This window comes from Melozone crissalis, unplaced genomic scaffold (assembly GCF_028551555.1).
Source record: "Melozone crissalis strain CALT ecotype California unplaced genomic scaffold, PUWL_Pcris_2 ptg000006l_1, whole genome shotgun sequence".
NCBI classification, from domain to species: Eukaryota; Metazoa; Chordata; class Aves; order Passeriformes; family Passerellidae; genus Melozone; species Melozone crissalis.
Window position 1 is genome coordinate 54383827 of NW_026535784.1, and position 26857 is coordinate 54410683.

The 26857-nt window shown below is 44.9% G+C and overlaps 2 protein-coding genes across 2 annotated transcripts; both read left to right on the forward strand.

Annotated features, from left to right (window-relative positions):
- The first annotated feature begins 399 nt into the window (after positions 1-399).
- Positions 400-11880, forward strand: HPSE (heparanase). Its single transcript, XM_054295475.1, has 12 exons — positions 400-743; positions 2230-2375; positions 3379-3504; positions 4245-4418; positions 4862-5033; positions 5544-5591; positions 6938-7031; positions 7674-7780; positions 8289-8403; positions 10036-10154; positions 10288-10434; positions 11181-11880. Exons 1-12 carry the CDS (start codon positions 400-402, stop codon positions 11338-11340), a joined length of 1752 nt encoding a protein of 583 aa, XP_054151450.1. The 3' UTR covers positions 11341-11880.
- A 4086-nt stretch (positions 11881-15966) lies between these two features.
- Positions 15967-24266, forward strand: COQ2 (coenzyme Q2, polyprenyltransferase). Its single transcript, XM_054293193.1, has 7 exons — positions 15967-16192; positions 16275-16441; positions 19202-19323; positions 19540-19625; positions 20518-20651; positions 21108-21296; positions 23726-24266. Exons 1-7 carry the CDS (start codon positions 15967-15969, stop codon positions 23837-23839), a joined length of 1038 nt encoding a protein of 345 aa, XP_054149168.1. The 3' UTR covers positions 23840-24266.
- Positions 24267-26857: the final 2591 nt, after the last annotated feature.

Consider the following 26857-nt stretch of genomic DNA (forward strand, 5'->3'; position numbering starts at 1 on the left):
TTTTGGTGACAGCAATTCCAAATTTCATACCTCTGCAATTAGGACAAGCACTTGTTCCAACAGTATGGACTGTTGCAAGAGTCAGGTTTCAGCCTGACAGGGCTCTGTGCTGCTGGCAGTCGGTGTCCCGCAGTGAAGGCCGCAGACGGGGTTCCAGGCTGACATCCCAGCCCTGCAGAGGCGGCGTTCAGTGCTGGTGACATTTTCCAGACCGCTGGTTGTACACGGAAATGCCCAGGGCCGCCCGGGCAGGGCGGGATGCTGGAGGAGGCGGCTGCGAGGCTGCGAAGGTGCGAGCAGGAAAGGAGCCGGCCATAAACTCAGGTTCACTTTGCAATGGCTGAGGCGTTTGGGTAACACCGGCTGTCGGGCGTCTTGCTGCCAATTTGAGGCTCGAAGATGCTGTTGGAGCTCTTCCAGAGGGTGAGGAAGGTCCTGCTCACGCCAGCGCGGTTCCTCCCGGCGGGGAGCGGAGCGCTGCGGCTCCGGGCCCGCCCTCCGAGCTCCTCGGGGTGGTGCCGGCGGTGTCGGCGCGGCGGGCCGGGAGTGGGGATGCTGCTGCCGCTCCTGCCGCCGCTCCTGCTGCCGCTCCTGCCGCCGCCGGCGCTGGCCCAGGAACACCGACCGGCGGTGCTGCGGCTGGGGCTCCGGGACAGCCCCCGAGCGGAGGTGAGCCCGGCTTTCCTCTCCCTCACCCTGGATGCCAGCCTCGCCCGGGACCCGCGCTATGTCGCCTTACTCAGGTAAGTCGCCTGTCGCCCAGCTGGGCAAAGGAGAAAGGGTCCTCGGGGGCAGGAGCGGGACGTGCCGGCAAAGGCGCTGCCGAGCGAGCCGCGGGGAACGGGGAGTGCCTCACCCCTAGAAATGGGGTCGGGCAGAGGCTGCTGGATCCCGGCTGCTTCGGGCTCACTAATTCCCTCCTCCCAGGGCACAAGGCGGTGCCTTCCCCAGGTGCGAGCCGCGCCGGCCCGTTGGTGCTCGGGGAAGGAGGAGCTGGCATGGGGGGATGCAGGGAAAGCTCTGCTCGAGAATGAGCCTGGTAGAGGACTGCTTTGCCAGCAGAAAAAAAAGGAGGAGGAAACGGAGGAATTGCGGTTGTTTGCATGGAGGCTTCGGGGTGTCCTTATCGCCCTCCGCAAGCACCGGAAAGGAGGCTATAGTGAGGTGCGGGTCAGTCTCTTCCAGCTGACAGCTGACTGGAATGGAGGAAACGGCCTCCGTTGTATCAGGGAGCTTCAGGCTGGATATTAAGAAAAATTTCTTCACTGAGAGGGTAATCATGCATTGGAACAGGCTGCGCAGGGAAGCAGATGGCGGAATCACCATCCATGAAAGCGTTCAAAAAACGTGTGGATCCTCCAGTCCTGCTTTCCCACTACTTGCACGTTTTTGTCCTCACTGGGCTGGTGAGAAAGGTGTCACCAGCTTTACTGGAAAGCGCTCAGGTCTCCAACATCCAGCCCCATCTTCACACCCTGGGGTTCACCCTGTGGCCAGCCCTGCCACCATGAGGAGCAGGAAGTACTTGGTGGCCTCTAATCTGCTGTTTGTCACCACGGAGCAGATAGCACCTAACATGCCCAGTGCCCTCCAAAGCCTTGTGGCTTCTTCCCCCAGAGAAGGCTGCCTGTCGGTGCTGCACATCCTGCATGGCATGTGAGGTGCTGCAAATCCAGCATGGGATGTGAGCTAGTCACAGTTATGTTCTGTTGTACCCCTGCTTTGATAGAGGTAACACCTGTCCCAGCAGGGAGACTCAGTCTCCCTTGGGTACAAAGGCAAGTGCTTTGTCTGTGCACTGGAAGCTGGGGCTGATGATGTAAAGTCAGTCTTGTGCTCAGATCCTCCCAGGACATTTGTGTTGGTGTTGCACAAACAAAACTAAAAAATCTAGGGGAGGAGGATGTTTAGGATGAAAAAAATGAAGATTGTTTTAAAGTTTTGCCTTATTTGCCCCCAGGGTTTGGCTCCCTGCTGATGTTCCTTCAGGTACGCTCTCCCCTTGTTGCCCATTAGAGCTCTGCTGGCTCACTTGGCCATCAGCATCCCTTTTGTACAATGCAGAGGGCTCGAATTCAGATCCCAGTAAGCCATCAGGAATTCCTGGAGGCTACTGGGTAGCCCCAGGTCACCTACTGCAGCATGTTCCTCAAAGTGCTTGCCATGTTTATCCTCTACACAGTCTGCATAAATATAGTGGTTTCCTAATTCTTGGCATTCCCTCCTCAGCAATTCCAAGCTGCGTGCCCTGGCAACGGCCCTGTCCCCAGGTTTCCTGAGGTTTGGTGGCACTGAGACAGACTTTCTCATCTTTGATCCCAACAAGGATTCAACCTCAGAAGAAAAAATCCTCTGGGAATTTCAGGCACAGCAAGGTAAAGTGGGCATCAACTTGTCAGACTTGAAACCATCCTAGGTTTTGGAGGGTCTTTTACACAGGCTGAGGATGCTGCCAGGGCACAGCAGCAACACTGGGGACCCTCCACAGTCTCAGTATTGCCAGCATCCATGGAGAGGAGATCTGTGGACTTTCAGCATGGTTTGTGGGAAGAGCTGTGCCAGCTGTGGGAAATGGAGAAAGGATGTAGGGGAACTTGTATCCTCTCTGGCATCTCCTGAGACTGTCCCTTTGCTGCCCTGTGCTCCCTGCAGCAATCTTGGGAGCTCCCTCACTGTCTGGAAGATGGTCAAGTTCAGCTCAGAAGCTGTGGCTTCATTATGAAAATTAAGGAACAGATGTTCTGTTTCTCTTCAGAAATAACCTGAGGAGAGCAGTGTTCAATCTCTCTCCCAAAACCAGAGAGCTTGGCTGGGGATGCAGCCTTGCTCTCCTGTTGCTTTGACAGGGCAAATGCAAACCTGATGGAACCCTGTCAACTGCTTGAGCTTGGTATTTTCTCTTTGAACTTAGCAAGAGTGTCAAGAGGTGTTTCAAATGAAAAAAATCCTGTATATTCCTGTGGCGCATAGCACAATTGTGCAATCCTACATTACTGTATGGCCAATGATGCTCAGTTTTGAAGTCAAGTGGTACTTTCACCTCATAGCACTTTGCTAAGTAGCTGCTTCCTGTGACTCTGGCTCATGCCTTCTTCTCTGATTATGGCCTGTTCCTGGTTGGAAGCCAAGAAAAAAGCTTTGAAGGAAATGTGCCTTATGGCTCCTGACAGTGAGCCGTGTGGAGAAGTCAGCACTTTCCCCTGCATGAGATGGCCAGTGCAGGAAGCATTGCCCTGGCCCTGCCACACCATTGCATGCCAGGCTGGCTTATCTGCTCCTCAAGCATCGCAGCCCATGCTTTGTCAGCTCACTGGAACAAGGGCTTGCTGGGTGTTGAGGTGAGGAGTTAATTCCTATCAACCTTCTTCTCTCCTACAGAGGCTTGTGGCTCGAGGCCTGCATTTGCTGCTGTTGAGAAGGTGCTGCTGGCCCAATGGCCCAGCCAGGAGAAGCTGATTCTTGCCGAACAGAACCGGAAAAAGCACAAAAACACCACCATTACAAGTAAGAGTTAAACAGGGGGATGCAGTTCTCTGCCCCACAGTAAAAGGGCCATAGGCTATTAGGAGCTGAAACCACTGAAAAAGAAATATTTCACCCACTTTGAAAAATATTCAGAGAACTCTTTTTCTACTGTTTGCCATCCCACATTTAATAGCATTCAGCTGCAGGGGTTGGGTGTGACAGTGGTCACAAGGGTTTTGAGGTGAAGAGAGAGGTGAGAATGTTGATTCCATTATCAGAAGGCTTGATTTATTATTTTATGATATATATACTACATTATAACTATACTAAAAAGAAATAGAAGGAAAAGTTCTCCGAAGGCTAGCTAAGCTAAGAATAGAAAAGAATGAATAACAAAGATCTGTGTCCCAGACAGAGAGTGAGAGCCAGCTCTGCCATGAGTGGTCAGTAAATCCAAACATCCACAGGAGACCAATCAAGGGTCCACCTGTTGCATTCCACAGCAGCAGATAATCATTGTTTACATTTGGTTGCTGAAACTGCAGCTTCTCAGAAGGGAGAAAAATCCCAAGAAAGGATTTTTCACATAAGATGTCTGCGACAGTTGGGAGGTTCTCAAAGCTTGCAAGATGTGCAGTGAGGCCTGACCTCCTCTGTCTGGCTGGGAAAGTTTGGCACATCTGCAGAATCAGGCCAAATAAATACAGGCAGTAAAGATTGTTGCTTGGCCAGAGGTCAGCTACCTTAAGATAAACACCCCTCCTTTCTCCTCTGTGCAGAAAATACACTGGATATTCTCTACAGCTTTGCAAACTGCTCAGGGTTTCACCTGATCTTTGGACTCAATGCCTTGCTGCGGAAAGGTGGCTTGCAGTGGGACAGCTCGAATGCCCAGGCACTGCTGGACTACTGTGCTTCCCAGAGGTACAACATCTCCTGGGAACTTGGGAATGGTAAGTGATTGTTGGCCAGACCAGCCATCACCTAGAAAAGTAGGGGTGGGCTAGTAACTTTGGATATTTTGGATGATGGCACATCAAGGCAAGGTGATGTTTTATAAAGAGACATTAAGGTCTTAATTTTCAGGGGCATTTTACAGAAAGGCAAAATGAATGAGCAAATTGAGATGATTTTGCTGCTCCTACCAGGGCTTTGAGATGAGGTGAACAATACCCCACAAGGTGCAGGATGTCACCTATGGCTGGGACAGAGTCCTGGAGAGCAGCACGCTGTACCCCCCAAGCTTTTGGTTTCATGCTCACCTTCAAATATCTCACCCACACTATGCCAGATTAGGTGAAGCCTTAGGGAACTGGTGCTTCCCATGTGGATGGAACTGCCCTAATTTGTGCCCCAGAAACAGAGAGGGGCGTTGATGTGCATGTGTCTTCCTCAGAGCCCAACAGCTTCAGGAAGAAATCTGGCATTCACATTGATGGCTTCCAGCTGGGACAAGATTTCATTCACTTACGCCAACTGCTGAATAACTATGCCCTCTATCAGCATGCCAAGCTCTACGGCCCTGACGTTGGGCAGCCCCGAAAGCACACGCGGAGACTGCTCAGAAGGTAGGAGTGCGAGCTTCCAGCAGCATTCCCTGCAGTGGGGCAGCTGTGGAGAATTGTGGCTTGTCTGCCTCTATATGCAGGAGGCATGAAGAGGCTTTAAGGCAGGGGTTGAACAATTTTTTTTACCTTGACAGATGACAATTATAATCTTACCTGCATGCTTGAGTTCAAGGCCTGAATACTCAGCCAGTTAAACTCAGCTGCTGGAAGTACATCAGTGGTCCCCACATTTTCCCACTGAGTACTGGCTCTAGGGTTGTGCTAACAAAGGCTTTTTAGCCTGAAAAACACCCACGTGTTATACAAAGGTCAATTCATCCTCCCAGCAACCTGCTGAGGAAGCCAGGCTGCCCAAAGCCCACTTAAAAGCCATGGGAAGCCTGGCCCCCAGCATTCACCATCAGTACTGCCAGTGTGGGGAGAGGGGAGGGCTGTGCATGGTGTTGCACTAGTGGGAGTAATGACTGGTAATACTAATCCCCTTTCCTCCACCATTCCCTCTGCTTGCAGCTTCCTGAAATCGGGAGGGAAGGTGATCGACTCTGTCACATGGCACCAGTAAGTACCATTTGGATGCCACTGTCACTCTGATTACTGCCTCATTTTCTTTAAAAAATGTCATTTTGAACAGAATTATCAATCTCAACAGAAAAGAGGGGGGTGAAATGCCCCTTTTGACAGTTTCTCAGGGGCCTCTCCACAAAGTTCTGTGTTCAGAAAGGAGATGAATTGAGGGAGCACATTACAGAAATGCTGAAGTGTCCAAAGGGTCTACTTGGTGCAGAGACCAAAAAGCAGTGGTAGGGGTTAGTCACAGGGAATGCAACATGTGCAAGATGATAATTTTGTTTGCTCTACTTATGTCTAGTTGATATAAAGAAAAAGCCCTGTAGGTCTGGCTGACCCCTGTCCATGGAGAATTGCCAGCAGCTCCTCCTGCTCCCTTGAGTTTGCTCTTGGGGTAATTTCAGGCTCTGTGTGGGTACCTCACGCTCAGATCCCACACACAGTGCAAACAGCACTGGCACCTGGCCCTTGGCTCCTGTGCAGGGACTTTGATTGGTAGGTTTAAAGTGCTCACGGCAACAGTGGAGTAAACTGGACTCAGTTTGAAAGTCATTTCCATGTGAAGGCAGTTTTCTTTCCAGAGTCAAAAGCAGGACATGATATGCAGCAGTCAGACAACAGTGAGAAAAGATGTACATACTCATTTTTTATATATATCTATACATACAGCAATTATCTATTTTCAGCTGCTAGAAAGGCATGAAACATGTCCTTTCCCCTTCCTGGGCTGCTGTTAACTCATTTAGGATTATCAGGTTTTAGCTTCCTCTTGTGGCTGGAAGGCTTCAGCTGTTTTTGGTCAGACTGAGTGAGAGCAGGATGAACTGCAAAAACCGCCATTCCAATTTTTTTGGACAAACAAGACTTAAAAGCTCTTCTGCTCATGGTGGAGGGCACCATTTATGCCATAGGGATGCCCATGTTTCAGGTCCCTCCAAGTGGCCAAAATATTCCAGCAGATGGACAGATGCTGTGAGCTGATATTTTCAATATATAACTTATTAGAGTTAAGCAAGTAATCACATAGACTCCTCAACAGGAGAAGACTTACAGAAGCTGGCTCTTGGTAATGTTTTCCTTATTCTTAATAAATAGATGCAAACAAACCTATTACTTCTGCTGGTGGAAATTCCTGTGATATCCTGACTCCACTGAGGTAATCATATCTTTAAGTCCCTTAAATACAAGTGACAGACCTACACATTTGGAAACAAAAAATTAAAAAGCACTGGACAGAAAAATCATGCTGTGGATAAATGTACCAATCAACTGAATACTTTCAGTGGTGTTTTGTACCACTGGTCTAATTTTGTCTATGTTTTTTCCCTGATTTTCAGTTACTATGTGAATGGACAGAGTGCAACAAGGGGGGATTTCTTGAGCCCTGAAGTGCTGGACTCCTTTGCCACAGCCATATATGAAGTCCTGGAGGTGCCTTGTCCTGTTCAATCATTCCCATGTTCAGTTTCCAGGGGGTTAACAGAATCCAAAATAAAGCACTACTTCTTACTAGCAATAGACAGGGATACTCAAAGCTTGAGTTCTGCTGACATGATATATTAAAAAAATAAAATTAAAAGTAATGATACTAACAATAAATGAGCTCCAACAGTTTGCTATGCAGCAAACATGATGCCAGATGCATCACACACCTACAACACTCTCATTTATTGATAGAGTAATTACTCAGAGATGTAATTTATCGTTATCCCATCCCCCCAATGTTTTTGGGGTGGTTTTTTTGTTGTTTGTTTTTTTTTTCTGAGATCCTGACAGCATTATAACTTAGAATATAGCACTACTCAGCACAAGAGGAACTATGGGACCTGGATTTTAGTGATGTTTGTCCTGTTTTACATGGGTAGCAAGTTAGGGATTTTTTCAGGGGGGAATGTAAATCTACTTCTAGTCCTTTCAATCCAAATTTCTGTGACATCCCATGTCAGAGAGTTATCCCTTAAATGTAAACATCTTGAGTAAGCCTTTGGCTAAAACACAAAATATTTTTAATTTCAGTAGCCAAAAAATTAACTGTCGTATCTTTCTCTTCTTTCCTAACGCCACGCTGGCCAGATTGTTGGTCAGACTGTGCCGGACAAGAAGGTGTGGCTGGGAGAGACGAGCTCTGCCTATGGAGGAGGAGCTCCCAGATTGTCTAACACTTATGTTGCTGGTTTTATGTGAGTACTGTGTCCCAGATGTGGGGAAATCATGTATTTTGACAGCTGAATGGGGCTGCCCCACAGGAGGAATGTGGCTTCCTCAGGCTTCCTGGGGAGTGAGAGCAGTTTTTTTCCATCCTATAAGACATGATGACTTTTTATCAGGGCCTGGTGTGCCAGCAAGCCAAAGTCTGATAATGACAGGCAACCTTGTTGGTGTGATGATTTTTCTCAGCCTCTAAACCCTTGGCCAGTTCAGGAGAACCTGCTGTCACTCCTTGTTTCCACCACCTGCAAACAGGGGAATGGAGCAGCTGTTCCCACAACTTGGACTTCAAGAGGTGGACTGAAATTATTTTTTCATGTAACCAATGCAAGACTTGAAATTAGTTGTGTGCTTTTAAGGAAGTCATCATCACTCACTACATTTTGCTTTCCTGTTTCCCGATCTGGTTTGAGAGGGGCAACAGAGTACTGCTGAGATCAGCACTTTCATCTGCATGATATTTGCCTCATTTTTTGGCAGGTGGTTGGACAAACTCGGGCTTTCAGCCAGGCAGGGGATTGATGTGGTAATGAGACAGGTTTTCTTCGGGGCAGGGACCTATCACCTGGTGGACGCCAACTTTGAGCCTTTGCCGGTATGTGAACACCCCCTGGATGCACCTCTGCACAGGCAGCTCTGGGTGTGCAGGGACAGGTCAGCTATTTTAACACCTTCTTTTGCTTGGATGGCTTGGTATCCTTGCACCTAAAGCTATCTCATGTTGCACTACAGGTTAATGTACTATTACATATATATGTATGCACACTAGATATTTACTCCAACTGCAGGGGGGCAGCCAGTCTTCAGCACAGCAGAAACTGATTTGTGGGACACAATGCTCTGGTTTGTACATAGAAGCTCCTGGATCTCACAAGGTTTTTCTGGATGGCCTGTTTTGGTTTGACTACTCCTCAGCTGAGTGACGTGTAGTTTATAAACAGAAGGGAAAAGTGATATTAAAATCAATTATATTCCATGTGAAAACCAGGTCACCGTGAAGTCAACACTCAAGTGTTATAGGTCATGAGCATATTCATCCTACAGTTGTGGCTGAAGGATAATTAAATTGAAATATACATTTAGTATAGTTTGATTTATTAGGAAATATACTTTGCTGTTATGAAACTTCATTATATGAACTACACATTGTTCTTGCAGAAGTGGCACATTTTTTTGTACTACTAGCACTTAGATTGGGGTGAGAGGACAGCATCTTCCTTTTTAGCTTTCCTCTCATTTTTCTGCTTCCAAATTGTGATTTTCACTGGTGGTCACAGAGCCAGCCTAAAAGAAAACCCAGCATACAGGGATTTTCCATCCTACTTGCTCAGCTGCTTCCTATGCCAGAGGCTGCATCATCAGGCTTGTGACTTTGGGCTTTTCATTCTCTCATTAAAATAGATTTAATTTGGACTGAAACTGTGTGCCCTTTTCCTCACCTACAGACAGTACAGATGTTAACCAAGCCAATAATGCTTCAGAGGCAGGGAACTCCAAGCCCAGCTGTAGTTAGCACAGAAATGAGGAAGCACATCATTGTCAGAAGGCTGCATTTCCTTGCAGAGGGATTCAGAATGAAGGCTGATAGCAAAAGTAATTTCCTGGGCTTTTGGTGAGTCAGAGGAGAAACACAATGGTTTTCTTCCTAAGAAAACCTCAAAGACCAACAAATGAGCTGGGAGAAACTCTCTGAAAGCAGGAAAGACCTGGAAAAAATGAGTCTGCACTGGGCATTGCCCTGCTCTGAGGCATCATCCTGGAGTGTCAGAGGATACATTTGTGACTCAGATTTAGAAGTCAATCCTGATACCTGCTCAGAAGTACAATGTTAAAAGGGTCAAAGTTTAGGAGTTTTTTCCTGGTGCTGCACCTGTGCCTCAGGTACAAGCTTTCCTGCAGGAAGGTCAGCTTGCACTCCTGCACTCAGTCCCGAGGTTCTCTGTACCCTGCAGAAGGGCATTTCGAAAGCACAATCTCTCCCTGACAGAGCTCTGAGAGTTCCTTATGAAGGGGAAAATGTGTCTAAGGAACCTTCTAAACACAGCTGCTCGCAGGTAGGGCTTCCCTTTTAGCCATGGTGTGTGAATTTAAGTAGATGTGAAAAGCTTGGTAAAGCAAAAAGCTATGGGGAAAATCCCTTGACATGAGCTTCAAAATTAAGGTTAGATGTGTGGAGCACCTGGCATGTACACAATTTTTTCCATTTCCAAGTTTTTGTGCCTCCCAGGACTACTGGCTCTCACTGCTCTACAAGAAGCTGGTGGGTACCAAGGTGCTGCAGGTCAGCCTGGCAGGAGCCAACAAGAGGAAGCTCCGTGTCTACCTCCACTGCACAAGCAGCCTCAAGTAAGCCTCCAGAAAGGGCAAAATAGCGTGGAAACTGAGCCCATGGCCACCCCCAGGCCAACAGATGCCCTTTGGGACACTGCAAGGTCACACATCATTCTGATCCCCACCATCACCTTCTCTTGCCTTGCAGCCCAAAGTACAGAGAAGGGGATGTGACACTGTTTGCTTTAAACCTCTACAACGTCACCCAACATTTGGAGCTACCAGATTACCTATCGAGCAAGCATGTGGATCAGTACCTCTTACTTCCTCATGGCAAAGAGAATATTCTTTCCAGGTAAGTTGCAATTCCTCCAGTCCCTGTGGAAAGACTGTGAGTAGGCTTAGATGGCCTTTAAAACCTCACTTTCTTCAATTTGCAAGGGGAAAGAAGAGGTTACCATTCATTCATCTGGATTTGTTTCAGTAAGATCTGACTTCTGTTAAATCAGTTCTCCTAAACTCAGGCTGCTGAAAGCTTACTAAGTTATAAGGACATTTACTTGATGTTAATTTGGAAGTTTATCCTAGCAGGTGTCGGTGTTCTGGACCAGCTGCTAAAGTCCTGCCTTGGTTTGGTTGTTTGTTTGTTTGGTTTTTTTTGCACAAGCACAGGTATATTGCTTTCCCAAGTGCCAGCTCCTGATTTATAGCAACGTGTTCAGACTTTGTATGTGGGTGGGATCTTTTTGTTGTCATTGTTAATGCATCCACAGGGAAAAGATCTGCTCTGTGGGCAAAAAAGAATATTAATATTTTCAGGAGAAAAAGTAATTTAAATTTGTACTTTTCAAAGTCTGTCTAGCTGTTGACCTCACTGGAAGAGAAAGAAATGTACTTTTAAATGTGCTTGTGCTACCACTCTGAAGGAGTCCCTGTAGTGGGAGTGCTGCAGATGTCTGTGTGTGTGTGTGTACACATACATTCAAGGGAAGTTTGGTTTGGCTTTGGGCTGAGTTAATGTTTACACTTAGGCCCAGAGCAGCTTGTACTCGATGGCAAACAGAGCACAGCTGCCCAAACAGTCTCTCTGTCCCTCTGCAGGTCCATTGAGCTGAACGGCCGCGTGCTGCGGATGCTGGATGATGAAACACTGCCAGAGCTTGTGGAAAAGCCCCTTGGTCCTGGCAGACTGCTTGGCCTTCCAGCCTTCTCCTACGGCTTTTATGTTATCAAAAATGCCAAAGCTATTGCTTGCATTTGAGTGGTCAACACACACACTCAGGATAAATGTAAAGCATTTGCCTAGTAGGAAATTCTAATCCTAGAAATTCACATTTCTGCCACGGGATTTAATTCTGGTAAGGGATGCAAATGTTGCAGCACTAGCACAACTGTTATCTGGGGAAGACTAAGGTCCCACTGGGTAACTGGTACAAGGAAGATTCCAGGAGAATTATCCAGGTAGACAAGACCAGGCAGGTGCTGGTTTTGCTCTTGATCTAGCCTGTCACTGTGCTCGAGCGTGGAACCCTTCTCCACATCACGCAGGGAGCTTCTCACACTACCTGGGGTTCTGCCTACCCAGGCACTGCAACCTCCCCTCTCCCTCTCCTTTTGGCAAGCACAGCTCCTAAGGCAGTTTCTCCAAAAGCTTGCCTTCAGAAAGGATAAGCAGAATTTTATTTGAGCTGTATAGCTGTGACCTCACACTATGTGGGGAAGCCTGAGAGGGGGTTGTGGTTGCTGAGGGTGTCATGGGGTGGAAAGTCTGGACACACAAAGCAAACCAAGGTCAGCGTGCTTGCAGGGGCAAAGGCCTTGAGAAACCAGATCCTCTATTCGGTCTGGGGAGACAACACACATTTTTCTCAAGCTAGGATCGTTCAGTCACAAGATGGAGCTGTGGCTCTGTGCTTTCCAAAGGCAAGTTGTTGATGCAGGAAATTCAGGCTACTCCTGTAGGGTGGTCGATCTCTGCCATCACACACTTCTTCCCTGCACGAAAAGGAGAGGAGCCCAGCAGGCCCTGGCAATAACCCTCTGTGCTCAGGAGGCTGCACAGTGAGTCCTCATGACCCTTCAGCCTGCACCACTCTGCAGGCAGTTGAGCTGGAAAGGACTTTCCTGAACCTGTGCACAGGTAAAGCTCTCAAACTCTCTCTGCTTCACACTCCCTGATGCACCCAGGTCTCTTTTGTCTTGGGGAAATGGGATAGGAAAGATGCCGAGGAAACCACTCACCCCTCAACCACCAGAGTTGCTATAGAGCATCCTGGGGACAGAAATGCCCAGTCAGGCTGACATCCTTCCTACTGGAAAAACAGCAGTTTTGGACAGAAATCAGTGTTGGTGGTGGCTTTTCTCCCCAGCTGAGCCTTCCCCATGCACACCCTGTTGCAGGTAGCTGTGCCAGCAATAGCTCCCCGTGGCACACAGGCTGCTGGTTCCCAGAGCAACAAAAAGCCAAGGACAGTAGCTGGGGCCTCCTGCATATATTTATTTGCATCTACTTTTCTTGAAGGTATGTAGCCCACACCACTCTCAAAGCCTTATATTTATGAGCACAGCAGGGAAGAACAATCCCACACTACTGTACCTCCCTTTTTAAGCTTTAAAAAGATGCTACTAGTTACATGGGGTTTAATGTAGGGCAGGGAACCTTTTTTAATGAGATGACTTTCAAAACTGATGTACTTTTGTAGCTGTGATGGAAACCTGCACACTGAAAAGGTTACACTTGAGTTCAGTGTGTGCATCCATGGAGCAGATCCATTTTGTGAAGGGTTATGTATCAGGGGATAACATAGATCAGAAACGAGGAAGGCTGAGTTTGTTTACATTGTCTAAGTTCAATAACAGAAGGAAAGAGAGTGTAAGATGGAAAGTCTTACATACAGTCAACATAAAGTTAATAATATATTATTATTATTATTGTAAAAATGTAAGTTCCAACCAAAACATCAAAGTTATCATTTGCCTGGTAGCTTCTTTTTAGATCTTTTCTAAAAATTTTGTTTATTCCAATGCTTGTGAGTTTTGTATGTGAAGATTTTGATTAAAGCAATTTATACCAACTTTTGGCAATCTTAATTTTTTTTTAAGACTCCTTTTTGACATGCTGGTACCGGGACACTCCCTACTTTTCTTTTGGTCATAACTACCCGTGCTTCTTTTTATTATCAATATGAGTACCCAAGTACACAAAAATGAAAGAAGTCCTACACAGGTTGGTGTGTTTCAATTGTGTTTGCCAAGCAGCTCAGAAGCCCTCCACCCAATGTGACTCAGATGTGAAACATGTGCTGGTGACTGGCACACAGGAACTATCAGGAGGGGCCCGGGATGTTTGCACATGCAAACGACAGCTGCTGCCAACCGTGTCTCCTCTCTGAGCCCTGTTCTTGGTGGTGGGGTGGGGAGGGGAGGTTTGATTTACAGCTCAGTAAATCAAAAACCTTGCTCTTTACAAAGTGTTGCACATCAAGCTAATAGCTACTGTTAGCTCTGTACAAACAGAGCACGAGGGACAAAAGTGCAGGGAATGGGAAAGATGCTGGATCCCAGCACTCCAAGGAAGCCATGGTCTGAAACAGATGAACATCACCCTCAGACACCAGTGCCTGCCCCACCCTTATCTCTGGGGCTTTTATTCCTCGTGAATGTCGTAAGCCTCGGGGGATTGAATACACTGTGTACACTTATTTGAGAACAGGGAGAATCATATTTCACACTCATTCCAATTCACTTTTGCCCTTTTGACTCTTGAGGTCAGATTACTTACATTGAGTCTCCTGGAAGGTGGAGTAAGTTGCATCACACTTTGGAGCAGGGGATCATTTGGTGTATGTGAAAATAAGGAAACTGATAACCACCTTAGAGTCAGGGACATTTTGACCATCAACTCAGATTTCAGCTAAACAAGACAGCAGGGCTTTATTAGTCTGAAATGAGCTATTCCCTAGGTTATCTTTCAGTGAAGGCCCAGGCCACTTTATTATGAATGTAAATACAGCAGCAGTAACTGTAAAAGTTTACTTTGTAAAAGTTTACTGCTCTACTTCTTCCACGAGCTCCTTAAAATTTTTCACTCTATTCAATCACACCTCAGGTACTTGTCTGTATCTGAATAAAGCCCATGATGACTTTCTCAGCATGATATGGAACCTAGATTATTAGCTACTCTTCAACAGAGTTGAGCAATTCTCTCCTTTATGGTCCTGTGCAAATCGTTTTACAGCTGTGGAGTATGCTCATTAAAACAATGGCAAAACGTTGGCAAAACATTAAAGTGACTTCTCCATTGCATTCATATTTCACTTCCTCCTGCTAGTCAGCATCTTGGGAAATCAAAGTTCAAAATGGTTTCCATTGTCTTCTACCAGTGTGTGAGTCATTCAAGCTGAAGGAAGTGTGTAATGCAAAAGAATTTATACTCTAGAGGGACAATGAACTCTCCAAGGAATCTTTTAGCAGCAGATCTGAGGACACAGACACTGAAACCATGCCATGAAAAGCAAAGGTTTTATGGTTCTGTCCTCTGCTCTCTGGTTTGTGCAATAACTCATAAGTTGGTGTTATGACCCTGAAGGTGAGGTAACAGGTTCTTGTTAATGGGGTAGAGAAGAGTGAAATGACACATGAATGACCAGTGTTTATATATAGCAGGTTTAGTTTAGAACTATGGAAAGGAGGTATGCAGCCGCTTCAGATATCATTTATAGAAATATAACCATAGAAAATATAAAGATAGAATTTAAGAAAATATATAAGGAAAAGAAAGAGAAAGGACAAGACAGACAGTGGGAAGATATGAAGGGAATGAGAAGAATGTGTCTTTACAAACAAACTGTGAGCATGCCTGTAGGAAAAGCTAGATGCTGATAGGTGAAAGAAGCAAGGGGAGTAACCATAAATTTCAGACAGAGACTTTCTCATCTAACGCTGTATTAAAATCCTGGACTTGGAGATACAAAGAAAAGGCAGGGGGTGGTGTGCATATTAGAAGGGGATACGTATGAGGTGATTTGGGCAGCCTGTACCTCCCAAGTACCTCAGTCAATGGGGAAAGGAAGAGGGTCATGCGGCCGGGAAAATAGGATTAAAAGAAAGCTACATCCTCCAAAAACTTGAGAGATGCCACGGGAATGCCCATGGCCTCTCCCTTTTTTTTTGGAATAAAGTCAGAGGACTTCTCTGTCTCCTTTTTGGACATAAACCTCCGGTGCTGGGAATTTTTCTGCACAGATAATACCACCTGTGGACCCAGCAACAAGACTTAATTGATGCATTGAATTTTCATGCGTGATGATCGCAGTGTTGACCCATCAGGGGTGAGGGAAGCCCCTGAAACATGAAGTTCAATGGGTTAATACACAATCCGGTTCAGGTGGGAATGCCCAGGTACCCCCCCTCCCTGTTGCTAAGCGAAGGTGGGTTTGCCACGGCCACCCGGGCTGTTCCTGTGCTGGTCTGAGATTTCCCAACACACATCCCAAGCCCTCTCCTCCTCCCCTCCGGCTCGGGGAGCGCAAACCCGGCCTCAGCCAAGGGCGCGCTGCTTTCGGAACCCGCTGGGTGTGGGAGTCATGAACCCCCAGCATTTCAGTCCCTCACACAGACGGTGGGAGAACTGAGTGAGCGAGGAGAAGAGACACGAAGGCCTCATGGGAAATCTGATTTTTTTCTTTTTTAATTACCTACAGTGAGGAAAGGTCTTGGAGATGACACGAAAGTTAAGAACGATCAGGTTAATAAGTTTCGAGGGCGAGGACTTCCCGGAGAACGCACTAACCCCGCCCCGCCTCAGCCCCGGCGCTGTGTGCCCGGGGTCGCCGCGCATGCGCAGCGCCGCGAGACTCCGTCCCGCCGGCAGCGGGGCGGCGCTAACATGGCGGCGGTGCTGCTGGCGCGGTGGTGCCGGGGTGTCCCCGGGCTCCGGGACACGCTCGGGCTCCGCGCCGCCCGCCTGCCCCTCGCCGCCGCCCCGCCGCTGCTGCTCCGCCGCCTCGCCGCGCCTCCGGGGCCGCGCAGCTTCTCGGCGGCCGAGCTGGTGCGCGCCGCGCCGGCCCCGCTGCAGCCGTACTTGCGGCTCATGCGGCTGCACCAGCCCGCCGGTGAGCGCGGCGGGGAGGGCCGGGGCCGCCCGTGGCCTCCCGCTCCCCGCTGAGCCCGCCCGCGGGTTTTGTCTCCCCGCAGGGACGTGGCTGCTCTACCTGCCGTGCACCTGGAGCATCGGGCTGGCGGCCGCGCCCGGCTGCCTGCCGGACTGGCACATGCTGTCGCTGTTCGGCGTGGGAGCCGTGCTCATGCGAGGGGCCGGCTGCACCATCAATGACATGTGGGACCGCGACTATGACAGACAGGTAGCGAACCGCGGGGCCCGGCCGCTCACAGTGTGCAGTGACACGACAAGCGGGCGTGGATTCTAATTGAAAGAGTAGGTTTAGATTAGATATTAGGCATAAGTTCTTCACTCTGAGGATGGTGAGGCATTGGAGTAGGTTGCCCGGAGAAGTTTTAGGTGGCCCATCGCTGAAAGTGTTCAAGGCCAAGTTAGATGGGGCTGCAGGTAACCTGGTCTAGTAAAAAGTGTCCATGCCCACAACATGAGGGTTGGAATGAGGTGATCTTTAAGATCTCCTTCCAACCCAAGCCCTTCTGTGATTCGGAGAACCGAGCATGCGCCCATTCATCTCCATGTCACAGAATCAACAGAATTTTTAGGGTTAGAAGGGATCTCGGGAGATGGATCTAGCTCAACCCCCTTGCCAAGGCCAGCTCATCTACAGCAGGTTACACAGGAACACATCGAAGTGGATTTTGAATGTCTCCAGGGAGAGAAACTCCACTTAACACGTGCTGTTTTTTCTCAGCCATGCACCAAGGGTTCTGAAGGCACTGAAGTATATGAGCATCACTAGTGATTCCTTGATGAGTGCAGGCTCCAGCTTCAGGAATTCCTCCATGTTTCTGTCTGACATGCATGCAATTAATTTGTTTACATTTCCTCCAAAACCAGTAGAAAGTATTTTTTTCTCTGTCTAGGACTGTAGTAAGTCTTCTAGAATACTCACCTCTGTGTAAGATAAAATACATGCTGTTGTTTGCTTTAGGCAGTACTTGAACAAGTTAATTTTTCAACCTTGTTTTGCACCACAGAACAAACCAAGTAACACTTTTTTGCTACACTTGCTAGTGACAATCTATCCAAGAATTACTTCCCCCCCCCCCCCCCCCCAATTTTAGGAGCAGCATTAATTTTGGCTGTTCAGAGTATCATGCCCAGCCCTGAGCTAATCTCCTTCTATTATGTTGTATGTTTTCATTTATCATCTCCCATTTGTTCAGAAGAGGGAAATAAGTAAAAGGCAGTGCCCAGTGTGAGATTCTAAAACGTGCACAGGTTCCACCTTGGAGGGGAACATCCTGATGATGCTGTTTGCTCCTCCTGTTTTTTTTCCTGTATTGTTCCTGTGGTTTTGGAGTTTTGAGTTTTGGCCCTACAAGACACAGACTAATGAGCCAATCCAGTATGTGGAGTTCTTAGTATGGCACTAGTGTTTGTGCTGTTGGGAAGGCAGGGAATCAGAATGGGGTTTATGGAAGCTTTGGATGGTTTAGGGTTTGGAAGGTGTTAACAACTACATATGCTAAACAGATTTGATGTGGTGATGTGATAAGTAAGAAACGAATTTCAATATAATGGTTTAATTTGTGCATTATGTGATGTGGTCAGATAGAAAGTTTTAAAAATTGCCTTCACAGCTTTTTCTGGGGTACCTTAAAAGGCTTCCTTCAACACAGGTGCCATAAAGGCCAGGCCAACAGCAGGAGTTGGTTGGTGTAGGTGATGGTGTGTCACAGACATCTTTTGTGAAAAATCTTTTTTTTAGGATTTTTCCTCTTTCTGAGAAGCTGTGGCCTCAGCAACAAAATGTAAACAATGGTTATCTGCTGCTGTGGAATGCAACAAGTAGATCCGTGATTGGTCTCCTGTGAATATTTGGATTTACTGACCACTCACGGCAGAGCTGTTCTTGCTTTCTGCCTGGACACAGAACTTTGTTGATTCTTTCCTTTTCTATTCTTAGCATAGCAAGCTTCTGAGAACCTTTCTCTCTATTCTTTTAGTGTAGTCATAATGTAATATATATCATAAAATAATAAATCAAGCCTTCTAAACATGAGGTCAACATTCTCGTCTCCTCTTCATCCTGAAAAACCCTTACAAGCCCTGTAACAATGGTGGTTTGGGGTTTAGATTTTGTGTTACTGATTATTTGGGACATATTTTCTTTAAGTGAAGCATCCCATGTTTGGTTGCACTGTGCAGTGGAATTGGTCACAGCTGTGTTAAGTGCATGTTCACTGCTCCAAAAGCAGTATTTGATGTTATCATAGCCTGATGGCAGAGGGGAGAACAAGCTAAAAGGGTTTATTTAAATTCACATTATTCAAGCATAGGCAATATACTTTTTATGTGCAGAATATTCTGTAAAAGTTGGCTTTTGAACCTCATTGAATAGACTTGACACCATTTTCATCAAAATGCACAATTTCATGGAATTGTTAGGTTGAAAGGCACCTCTGGAGATCATCCAGTCGAACCTGTCAAGGCAGGGTCACCTGGAGCAGGTGACACAGGAACATGTTCAGGTGGGGTTTGGAATGTCTCCAGAGAGACTCCACAATTTCCCTGGGCAGCCTATTCCAGTGCTCTGCCACCCTCAGAACTTCTCAGTGTAGAGAAGTTCTTCCTCATGTTGAGGTGAAATTCAGTCATTTGGAGTCTTTTTGGCGTTGGTAACCTTTGACAGGTATTCACCATTCATTTATTTTAACTTTTTTCTGTTACTTGTTCCTTTCTTCAGTTTACCTTGTATGATTTCTTGCTCCAGACAGAGTTTGTAAACTCCACTGTATCCCAGCTGGGATTAAATGTCTTTTCACAACTGTTAACTCCACGTCAATGGGACTGGATTCTGAAAATGCTGTTGGACAGAAACAAAAGCAAACAACAGAATTAGGACCTTTTCATTTCTCTTCAGAAAATAGGAAAAAAACATTGTAAATTGCCCATCAGTTACAGATGTACCTAGTGGTAACATTATTTCCATTTTTAGGTTGCAAGGACAGCAAGCAGACCCCTGGCAGCTGGAGATATTTCCACTTTCCAGTCCTTGGTTTTTCTCGGGGGACAGCTCAGCCTGGCACTGTGTGTGCTTCTGTGTCTGAATTACTACAGGTGATGTATGAGTTATCTTTTGGTTTTTAAAGTCTGGTTCTTGGTCCTGAGTTGAGCACAGAGATTTTGAGTAGAAAAGGTGTTGGGGTCAGAGGGAGGATGTTATTAGTTATGGAATTGTAATTGAAAGGAAGGAATTAGATCAGTACCATGTACAGCTCCTGCAGTGCTGATCTTTAGCCTGGCAAACAATAATTCTCTTAGTACTTCTTACAGTATCATCCTGGGAGCATCCTCTTTATTCCTTGTGATCACCTACCCTCTGATGAAGAGAATAACATACTGGCCACAGCTAGTTTTAGGTGAGATGGAAAGATTTTTTCTCTTTTTTTAATTTCAGAGGTAGTTTTTGGGGTGTTTTACAAGTTAGTACTTGAGCTTTAGCAATTTGACTTTTTATAACTTTATATCAAAATAGAAATACCTTACAGACAAAGCTCTGTTGTGCCACAAGCTTCTTAATTTATGACAGGCCCTGGCATTGATGTGTAGTTTTGGGGTTGGATTTTTTTTGTTATTAGAAATTAGTTCCTTGTTTTGATGCAGTGATAGGAGGTAGAAGAGTAGGGTGGAAATAAACATTTTGTCATTTGAGAATGAGCTGTAGTTTTGCAGTTATTTCAAAACCCTTCTTAAATACAGATTTGTCTGTACAGCATTTCAGTCTTCAGCTTCTAAAATAACTCCTGAACAGATAGTGATGGTGCTTGTCTTTTGGGTTGAGCTACTAAAATATACCTGTGTATATTGGCTCTCACATTCCAGCTGTCTTCAGCTTCAATTTTGACCAAAAATTGTCATTTTCAGGCTAGAAGTACCATACTTGGCTGCTGTGTACTGTTTTGCAGCCAGTTATCCTGACATGTTTTGTTACACTGACACCTGAGCATTTTACCTTCAGACCTGTTGTTAGAGTATTCTAGAATAGTTCTGTGCAAATGTTTCCCTACACTAATGAAGTCAATCTCAAATTAGGGAAAAATGTGTGGCATATGTAATTTTTCTTGCATGTCCAGAGTATTAAATGCCAAATTATTTGTATTTATTACCTGCCTGAAGATGAGTGGTAGAAAAATAGAGATGTTGGTGTTATATAAAAGGCTGCTGATATGATACACTCTCAGATAAATTGTATTTAATTGCTTCTGGCATTCTTGTAACTTCCATTTTTTTAAATTCTCTTAATGTTTTTAGGATTTACATTTAATTGGGGAGCCCTTCTTGGCTGGTCTGCCATCAAAGGGTCATGTGAGTGGTCTGTGTGTTTGCCCTTGTACTTTGCTGGAGTCATGTGGACACTGGTGTACGACACCATTTATGCACATCAGGTAGGGTGACAGTGAAACCTTCCAGATACCCGTGTTTAAACACACAAGTTTGTGTGTTTCGTTTACAAATTTGTTGTGAAACAGCAGAACTAACCTCTTGCAGTTCTTCACCTGCAGCTGAGCTGAAGCAGCCCCAAAGAAGTCCCAGCCCTTCAAATTTTTATTGCTGTTTGCCAAGGTTTTACAAGTCAGTTGGAAAGATGGAAGTACAATACCCTTTGTGCTCTTATGCTTTTGTGTTGTTGAAATATCTTTGACATTGGTATTAACTCCTGGCTGCTAAACAGCTCTAAGGCCAGCCTTCTAGTTTAAATTTTAGTGTGGGGACCTACAACTGCCCTAAAATTGGGCTCCTAGTAAGAAGCACAGAAAATTTAAGCAAGTCCTACATTTTTATTTTTCTTATGAAGTGGCATTGGATTATGGATTTTGTGGTAATTCATCTTTTCATTCCAGGATAAGAGGGACGACATCATGATTGGTGTGAAGTCAACTGCACTGCATTTCAAGAAGGACACAAAGCAGTGGCTCAGTGGCTTCAGCCTGGCAATGCTCCTGAGTTTGTGTGTGACAGGGGTGAATTGCAACCAAACCCTCCCGTATTACTCGGCTGTGGCTGCCGTAGGGGCTCACCTGGCACACCAGGTTTGATGGATTTATTCATACTTTTTCCATGAGGAAGTTCTTACTAAGAAGTCAGAGGGCTTTTCAACTCCCATCAATTAACGAGCTACCCATGAAAAGCAGTTCCTGTAAAGAGAACTAAAGTCTTCTGACAATAAGCTTGGTCTTCTGAAGTACCTTTTGCAGACCTTTTGGTTGAGGAGACCTTCAGTCCTGACCACAAACAGTGGAGCACTGAGTTTCAGTTTGTTTGTAACCAAGAGAAGTGCCACACATTAAGCTGTGATCTCAAGGAAAGGGTTTTCTTCTCACTGCCAGCAGCAGCTGCTGCTAGATCCACATCAGTGTGCTGCAAAATACTGTGGTGTTGACTGTTCTGATTCAGTTCTTGCAGTGTCTGGCACACATAATAGCAGATGTTAGCATTATAATTTTATGTTAATTGACAGTTCTCTTAAAAGCAGAGAACAATCCAATTCAGTCTTGTAGTTGCATTCATTTAGAAATTTTTATGAATAACAGAAAGAAAGAGATTAGCTTTGTCAGTAAAGGATGCAGATAGGATCTTGTTATCTTGTTATTTCTGAATCCTAACAACTGTGTTACACAGTGTTGTAGTAAGTGACAAGTCAGTCTATTCAAAAATTAATTGCTGGTTTTGATAGGTAAGTGGTGGCAGAGTATTGTGTATTGCAAGTAGTAAAACCATTGCTAGTCTGAGAAGTTAAATTTGGAATGGTGATGTGTAACTTTTTATAAAGCACATTGATCATAATGTTGCATTTTAGTGGGTGGAGCTCATGCAGGTGATGGATATTAAACATATCAGTGGGCAAGAGAATCCTTGTGGTGATGTAGTCTGGCACTCAGCCACTGTTTTCGTAGTGACTGTGCTTGGAAATGCATGAGGAAAAGAATGCTATGTCCACTGCATGATCATTTACAGTTTGAGTTGAGTCAGAGAGCCCTTGTGCTGTTGTTTTGTCATAAATGAGAACCACTTTTAAGGATCTTTATAAGTGAGGATGCAAACTAATGAGTATAAATGATGGGGAATTCACAATTGTGTGGACTGCCAAAGTCAAAAGAGCAGAACTGTTCTGTGTACCACAGAGTGGCTTCTTTTTGAGGAATTATTTTAGTATAGTCCTGCTTAAATATTTTTATGCTTATCTTCTTGTTCAAGATTTCTGATTGTGTCTTTAACTGAGTTTAGAAAGCTGAGTAAGATGCTTGAGGATCAGGATTTCCAGGATTTCCTTGATTCACTGAATTTTTTCTGCCTGAGGCAGAAAAATTTGGTCATGATGATATCAAATTGTATCTCTCTCAAGAGGCGTGCCAGTAGAAAAATAACATCTACTTTCCGTGTGTTTCTGAAAGAATAGCTTAGCTGCTGTTTAGTTTAATTTGCCAGTTCAGTGTTTCAAGTTCCCAGTGTCTGAGGAGCTGACAGGTTCTTAAGGGTGTGGATCACATCATATTTGAGAAGCTTGTGAAGAGTTTTTTTTGATTATTTGACCAGGACCCAGCCCTGTTTTCTCTCTACAGCCACAAATGAAGCAGATCTCCTGGCAAAGGTTTCACTTCTTTCAGTCAAATACTTCTTTCTATTTTAACTTTTTCAAAGGCTGAAGTGCAAAGTTTGAGGTTTTTGGGGCTACTGCTCTGTTAATCGTTTCACTCATTTTGCTCAACATTTCCTCTTGTTATTGTGCTCAAGACTTCTGCACCAAATTTTGATTTTGGGAATATTTTTTCAGTAAATTTGTTCTTGCTGTACCTTGTGAGTTGGGAATTTTTTTTTTCCCCACTTTTATTTGTGGCTCACAGCAGAGAGCTGCCATGTGGGTAAGCCAGGCCTTTTGGCTGCTATTGCAGGTGTCCTTGTCCTTGTTTGGAAGGGAATTGCATGGACTTGGCTAAGAGCAACTGGACTGAAACCAGCCCTGTGTGGCAAGGCAGGCTCTGGCACTTGCTCTGGTTCACTGCTGGCTCTCCAGTGCCTTGTCTCTGCTGAAATATAGAACAACACCTTGTAGCAGAGAAGGAAAAGTGCATTCATTTTTATTTAAAGTTACATTGAAGAATTAGGTGGCAACCTACTGAGGAAAATCTCAAAACTTATTTACATACCCAGATATTTTTGCACTTCTAAGTATCAATCCAGACACACCAGTAACTGGGCTTCCATTGAGATGGTCTGGGAATCATGTTCATATGAGATCCTTGACTTTTCTGCTGTATGTTGAAAAAAATCTGTCAAACACAGATGCCAGTTATGCAAAAAAAAATTAAACACAGAGTATTCCTGTTTCTTGTGTAGTTAAGGGTAGACTTTAGAGCTTAAGAATAATTTTTTGAAGTTGCAGATAATTTTGTGATGTGTAAGATATTTATGAATCTGTAGAATAATAATAATCCTCTAATGTTATACTGTACTTTTGCAGATTTACACTTTGGACATAGACAAGCCCGAAGACTGTTGGAAAAAATTTGCTTCAAATCGTACTGTAGGAATTCTGCTCTTCGTAGGGATTGTGCTTGGAAATCTGTGGAAATGAAAAGACTTAAATGCAGAAGAGCCTTCAGAGAACAGATAGTTGAAATCACTATACTGATATTTTAGTCTAACTGAAGTGTAGATACTGTAAGAAGGAAAACACTTGTAATATAAATATAGCTGCATTATATTTTTTATTGTTAAAAGCTGGTGGAAACATTCTTATTTCTGAAATCATGCAATTTTGATAATTTGATAATAAAAAAGTGGAAGTTTTGGTTATCTGGGAATAACTTCAATCTGCGTAGAAGCTCCCAAAAGTGAGCTCCAAAAAGCTCTGCTGGTCCTGTGTAGTAGCAGCAAACTTCTGTCAAGCTCTGGAGACTGTGAACCCAAGATTTTATATGAAACAGGTGTCTCTTAGTGACAGCACGGGTAAAAAGGCAAAATTATTTCCGGATGTAAATAAATTTGTCTGTACAAATGTACGTATGTTTGATGGTCTGATTTATTACAAAGGTAATTTTGAGTTTGAGTTGGAGCTTGCTTCATGGAAGAGTTGCAATGACTGTTTTTCTTCTGGGATGTCTAGAAACTGTCAGGACTCTAAATGTGTGAGTTCCACAGTAAGGAGTCAGTAGAGAAGTATTTAAGAAGATTTTCTGCTCTTGCTGTGATTGCTGCAGCAGATGCTTTCCATGTGAAAAGGACAGGCTTCTGCAAAGTTGCCTGCACAGAGTGAGCTAAGCTTGTTTGTCAAGAGTGATTTGAACACACTAAGGACTGAAAACAAAAACAGAGAAGCCCAGAGCTGTTGCCAAATGTGTGTGAGGAGTGGTTGACTGTGGGCTACAAGTTCATCTGTCAATGCAAACTGTTGACGTTTATTTTAATTCCGCTTGTTTTGACTTATGCCTACCGGTCTTATTTGTAGTCTTACAGGAAAAACCTCTTTCTAGGGGAACGCCTAGAAACAGTAAAAATAGCAAGTGCAGGCTAACTAAGTGGTCCTTGCACAGAAGTTGTTCTTAAATAGGGTTTATATTTGTGGGGTGGAGAAAGTATTAAGTTGAAGAAAAGAGTTTAATAATGAAAAACCATAAGCTTCTGATCAGTTTTGTAACATAGCTGCGTTTTGTAGAGGGAGAATTTTGATGCATCCAACTTGAAGTTGAACTTTGTTTATTAGCCATTTACTAGTAATTAAAAGTCTTGTCACTAGTATGGATCAGTTTCAGTAGCGTTACTTTAGTGAGGTCATGGCAAAAGTTATTAATCTGTTTTTAACATACTGAAGCATCTTTAAGTAGCTCATAATTGGGAAGAGCTCACATTTTGTCATGTGTTTGTACCTTCTGGTGTCCTTTGTCTGATGACTGCTTGTCACAAGTGTTTGTCTTAAAATGAGAAGAGGAAAAAGGTGTCGCTAAATAGAGTGTAAATTAAAGTTTCAAAACAGTCCTCATGTCTGGAACTTGAAAATCACTTCATATTTTCTGTGTGAGTTTTCCAAATTCATCTTAATTTCATTTCACACAGATAAGACATAGCTGTATTTTAGGTTCATTGCCTGTAAAACAGAAAGAGTTAGGTTCCAGGCTGTAATCTGAGGATATTAAATTCATTAAAAACTTTTGATTAACACAAGGAAATAAATAATTTTTCAAGTGCAAAAGAGGTAAAGGCTACTAAGCATGTTAGTTGCATGAGCATTTTATGATTAATGCACAGAAATTAATAATTTTCAAGTGCAAAAGAGATAAAGGCTGAGCTGCTTCCTGGCTAAAACCTTCCTGTTTGGATCTGTTGGCAGATATATGTACATCTCCTCCATTCCCAAGGTGTTCTATTCCAAATCTTCACTAAGATGCTCTCTGCTATAATTGGATGCAGTTTCTTAAAAAGTTTTCAGATACTCCTGTCTCTAAGCATCAGCTTTTATTAGTGTGTTTTTGCAGAACTAAATAACATCCTCTGGAAGTTTCTTCTCCACTATCATTGCCTTTCTCCCACATGTCCTTTCCCAAGTATTCCTCCACAGGATGGTGAGATAACAAATGCTTTTTTCCAGCAACGGAAAGGTCAAATGTCCCAAACTGAAACACTGCTCAGTGAAACAGAAAGCTCTGTACCAACATCAGCCCTTGCCTGTGTGTTGCACTTTGTAGAAGGGTGTATCAAAGCAACACCAGCTCTTTGTCCAGGATTAGCCCTATAGAGGTAAGGGATCTCCTGCAAGGATAAAGGGAGAGGTTGCCAAGGCATTGGAAACCTGCAGGGTGGGGCTGGGTCTTTGCCTTAGAAGCCTGTTTTGTACAGTGGCACACGGGAGCTCTCACACTCCCCTTTCCCAGGGACAAGACTTGTCAGAGGAGGGTCAGCCAAGGCAAACTCTGCCTGGGTTCTGCTATTAGTATTCCTTGGTAAATATAAAGGTGTTGATGGGGCAGGTCAGGGTTTTCCCTCCCTCTATTCCCAAGCAGGTGCTGCAGGAGCTGTGCTGTGTGAACAGCTGCAGTGCCTGTGCCAGCCGGTCTGGCTGCTAGGGAGCCTGGCAGCACCATGGCAGTGGTCGGGCATCTCACCAGCCACGGGTGACATGATCTGGAAATAAAAGGCACTCCTTTTCTGTTTCCACTTTGGCAAAAGATAGCAGAGGGCCATTAAATAATTTCTAAACACTCCATGGTGCAAATACGAGGAGACAGGCTCTGTTTGAGCTTCAAAAGAAAACCGCCAAGAAAAAATGTGCATCTTAGCTGGCCATGGATAGTGAGAACTTTAGGTACTAGCTGAAGGCTCCTGGTGTACTGAAGAGGTGATTTTGCTTTTCCTGCAATGCCTTCCTGCATTTTGTGATGGAGGCAAAAGGCCAGAGCAAATTTTAATGCAGTGTGCTAGATGCAGTACAAGAATTACAAAAGAAATAGAAAAAAAACTTCATTGGTTTTGCAGCATTTTTCTTTGCCTGGATGGTGGTGTTTAAAAGAAAACATAAAAAATACCACTTCCAGGCAGCTGTACAGAAGTGATTCTGTCTGAATAAAGCAGAAAGAGGCCTAATACACTTTAAAGAAAC

Excerpts from the sequence above, each read along its gene's own strand:
- HPSE (XM_054295475.1), top strand. The coding sequence starts at position 400 with ATGCTGTTGGAGCTCTTCCAGAGGGTGAGGAAGGTCCTGCTCACGCCA. Across the intron at positions 5,034-5,543 it reads ACGCGGAGACTGCTCAGAAG|CTTCCTGAAATCGGGAGGGA; the intron begins GTAGGAGTGCGA and ends CTCTGCTTGCAG. Across the intron at positions 8,404-10,035 it reads CCAACTTTGAGCCTTTGCCG|GACTACTGGCTCTCACTGCT; the intron begins GTATGTGAACAC and ends TGTGCCTCCCAG.
- COQ2 (XM_054293193.1), top strand. The coding sequence starts at position 15,967 with ATGGCGGCGGTGCTGCTGGCGCGGTGGTGCCGGGGTGTCCCCGGGCTC. Across the intron at positions 16,442-19,201 it reads ACCGCGACTATGACAGACAG|GTTGCAAGGACAGCAAGCAG; the intron begins GTAGCGAACCGC and ends TTCCATTTTTAG. Across the intron at positions 20,652-21,107 it reads ACACCATTTATGCACATCAG|GATAAGAGGGACGACATCAT; the intron begins GTAGGGTGACAG and ends TTTTCATTCCAG.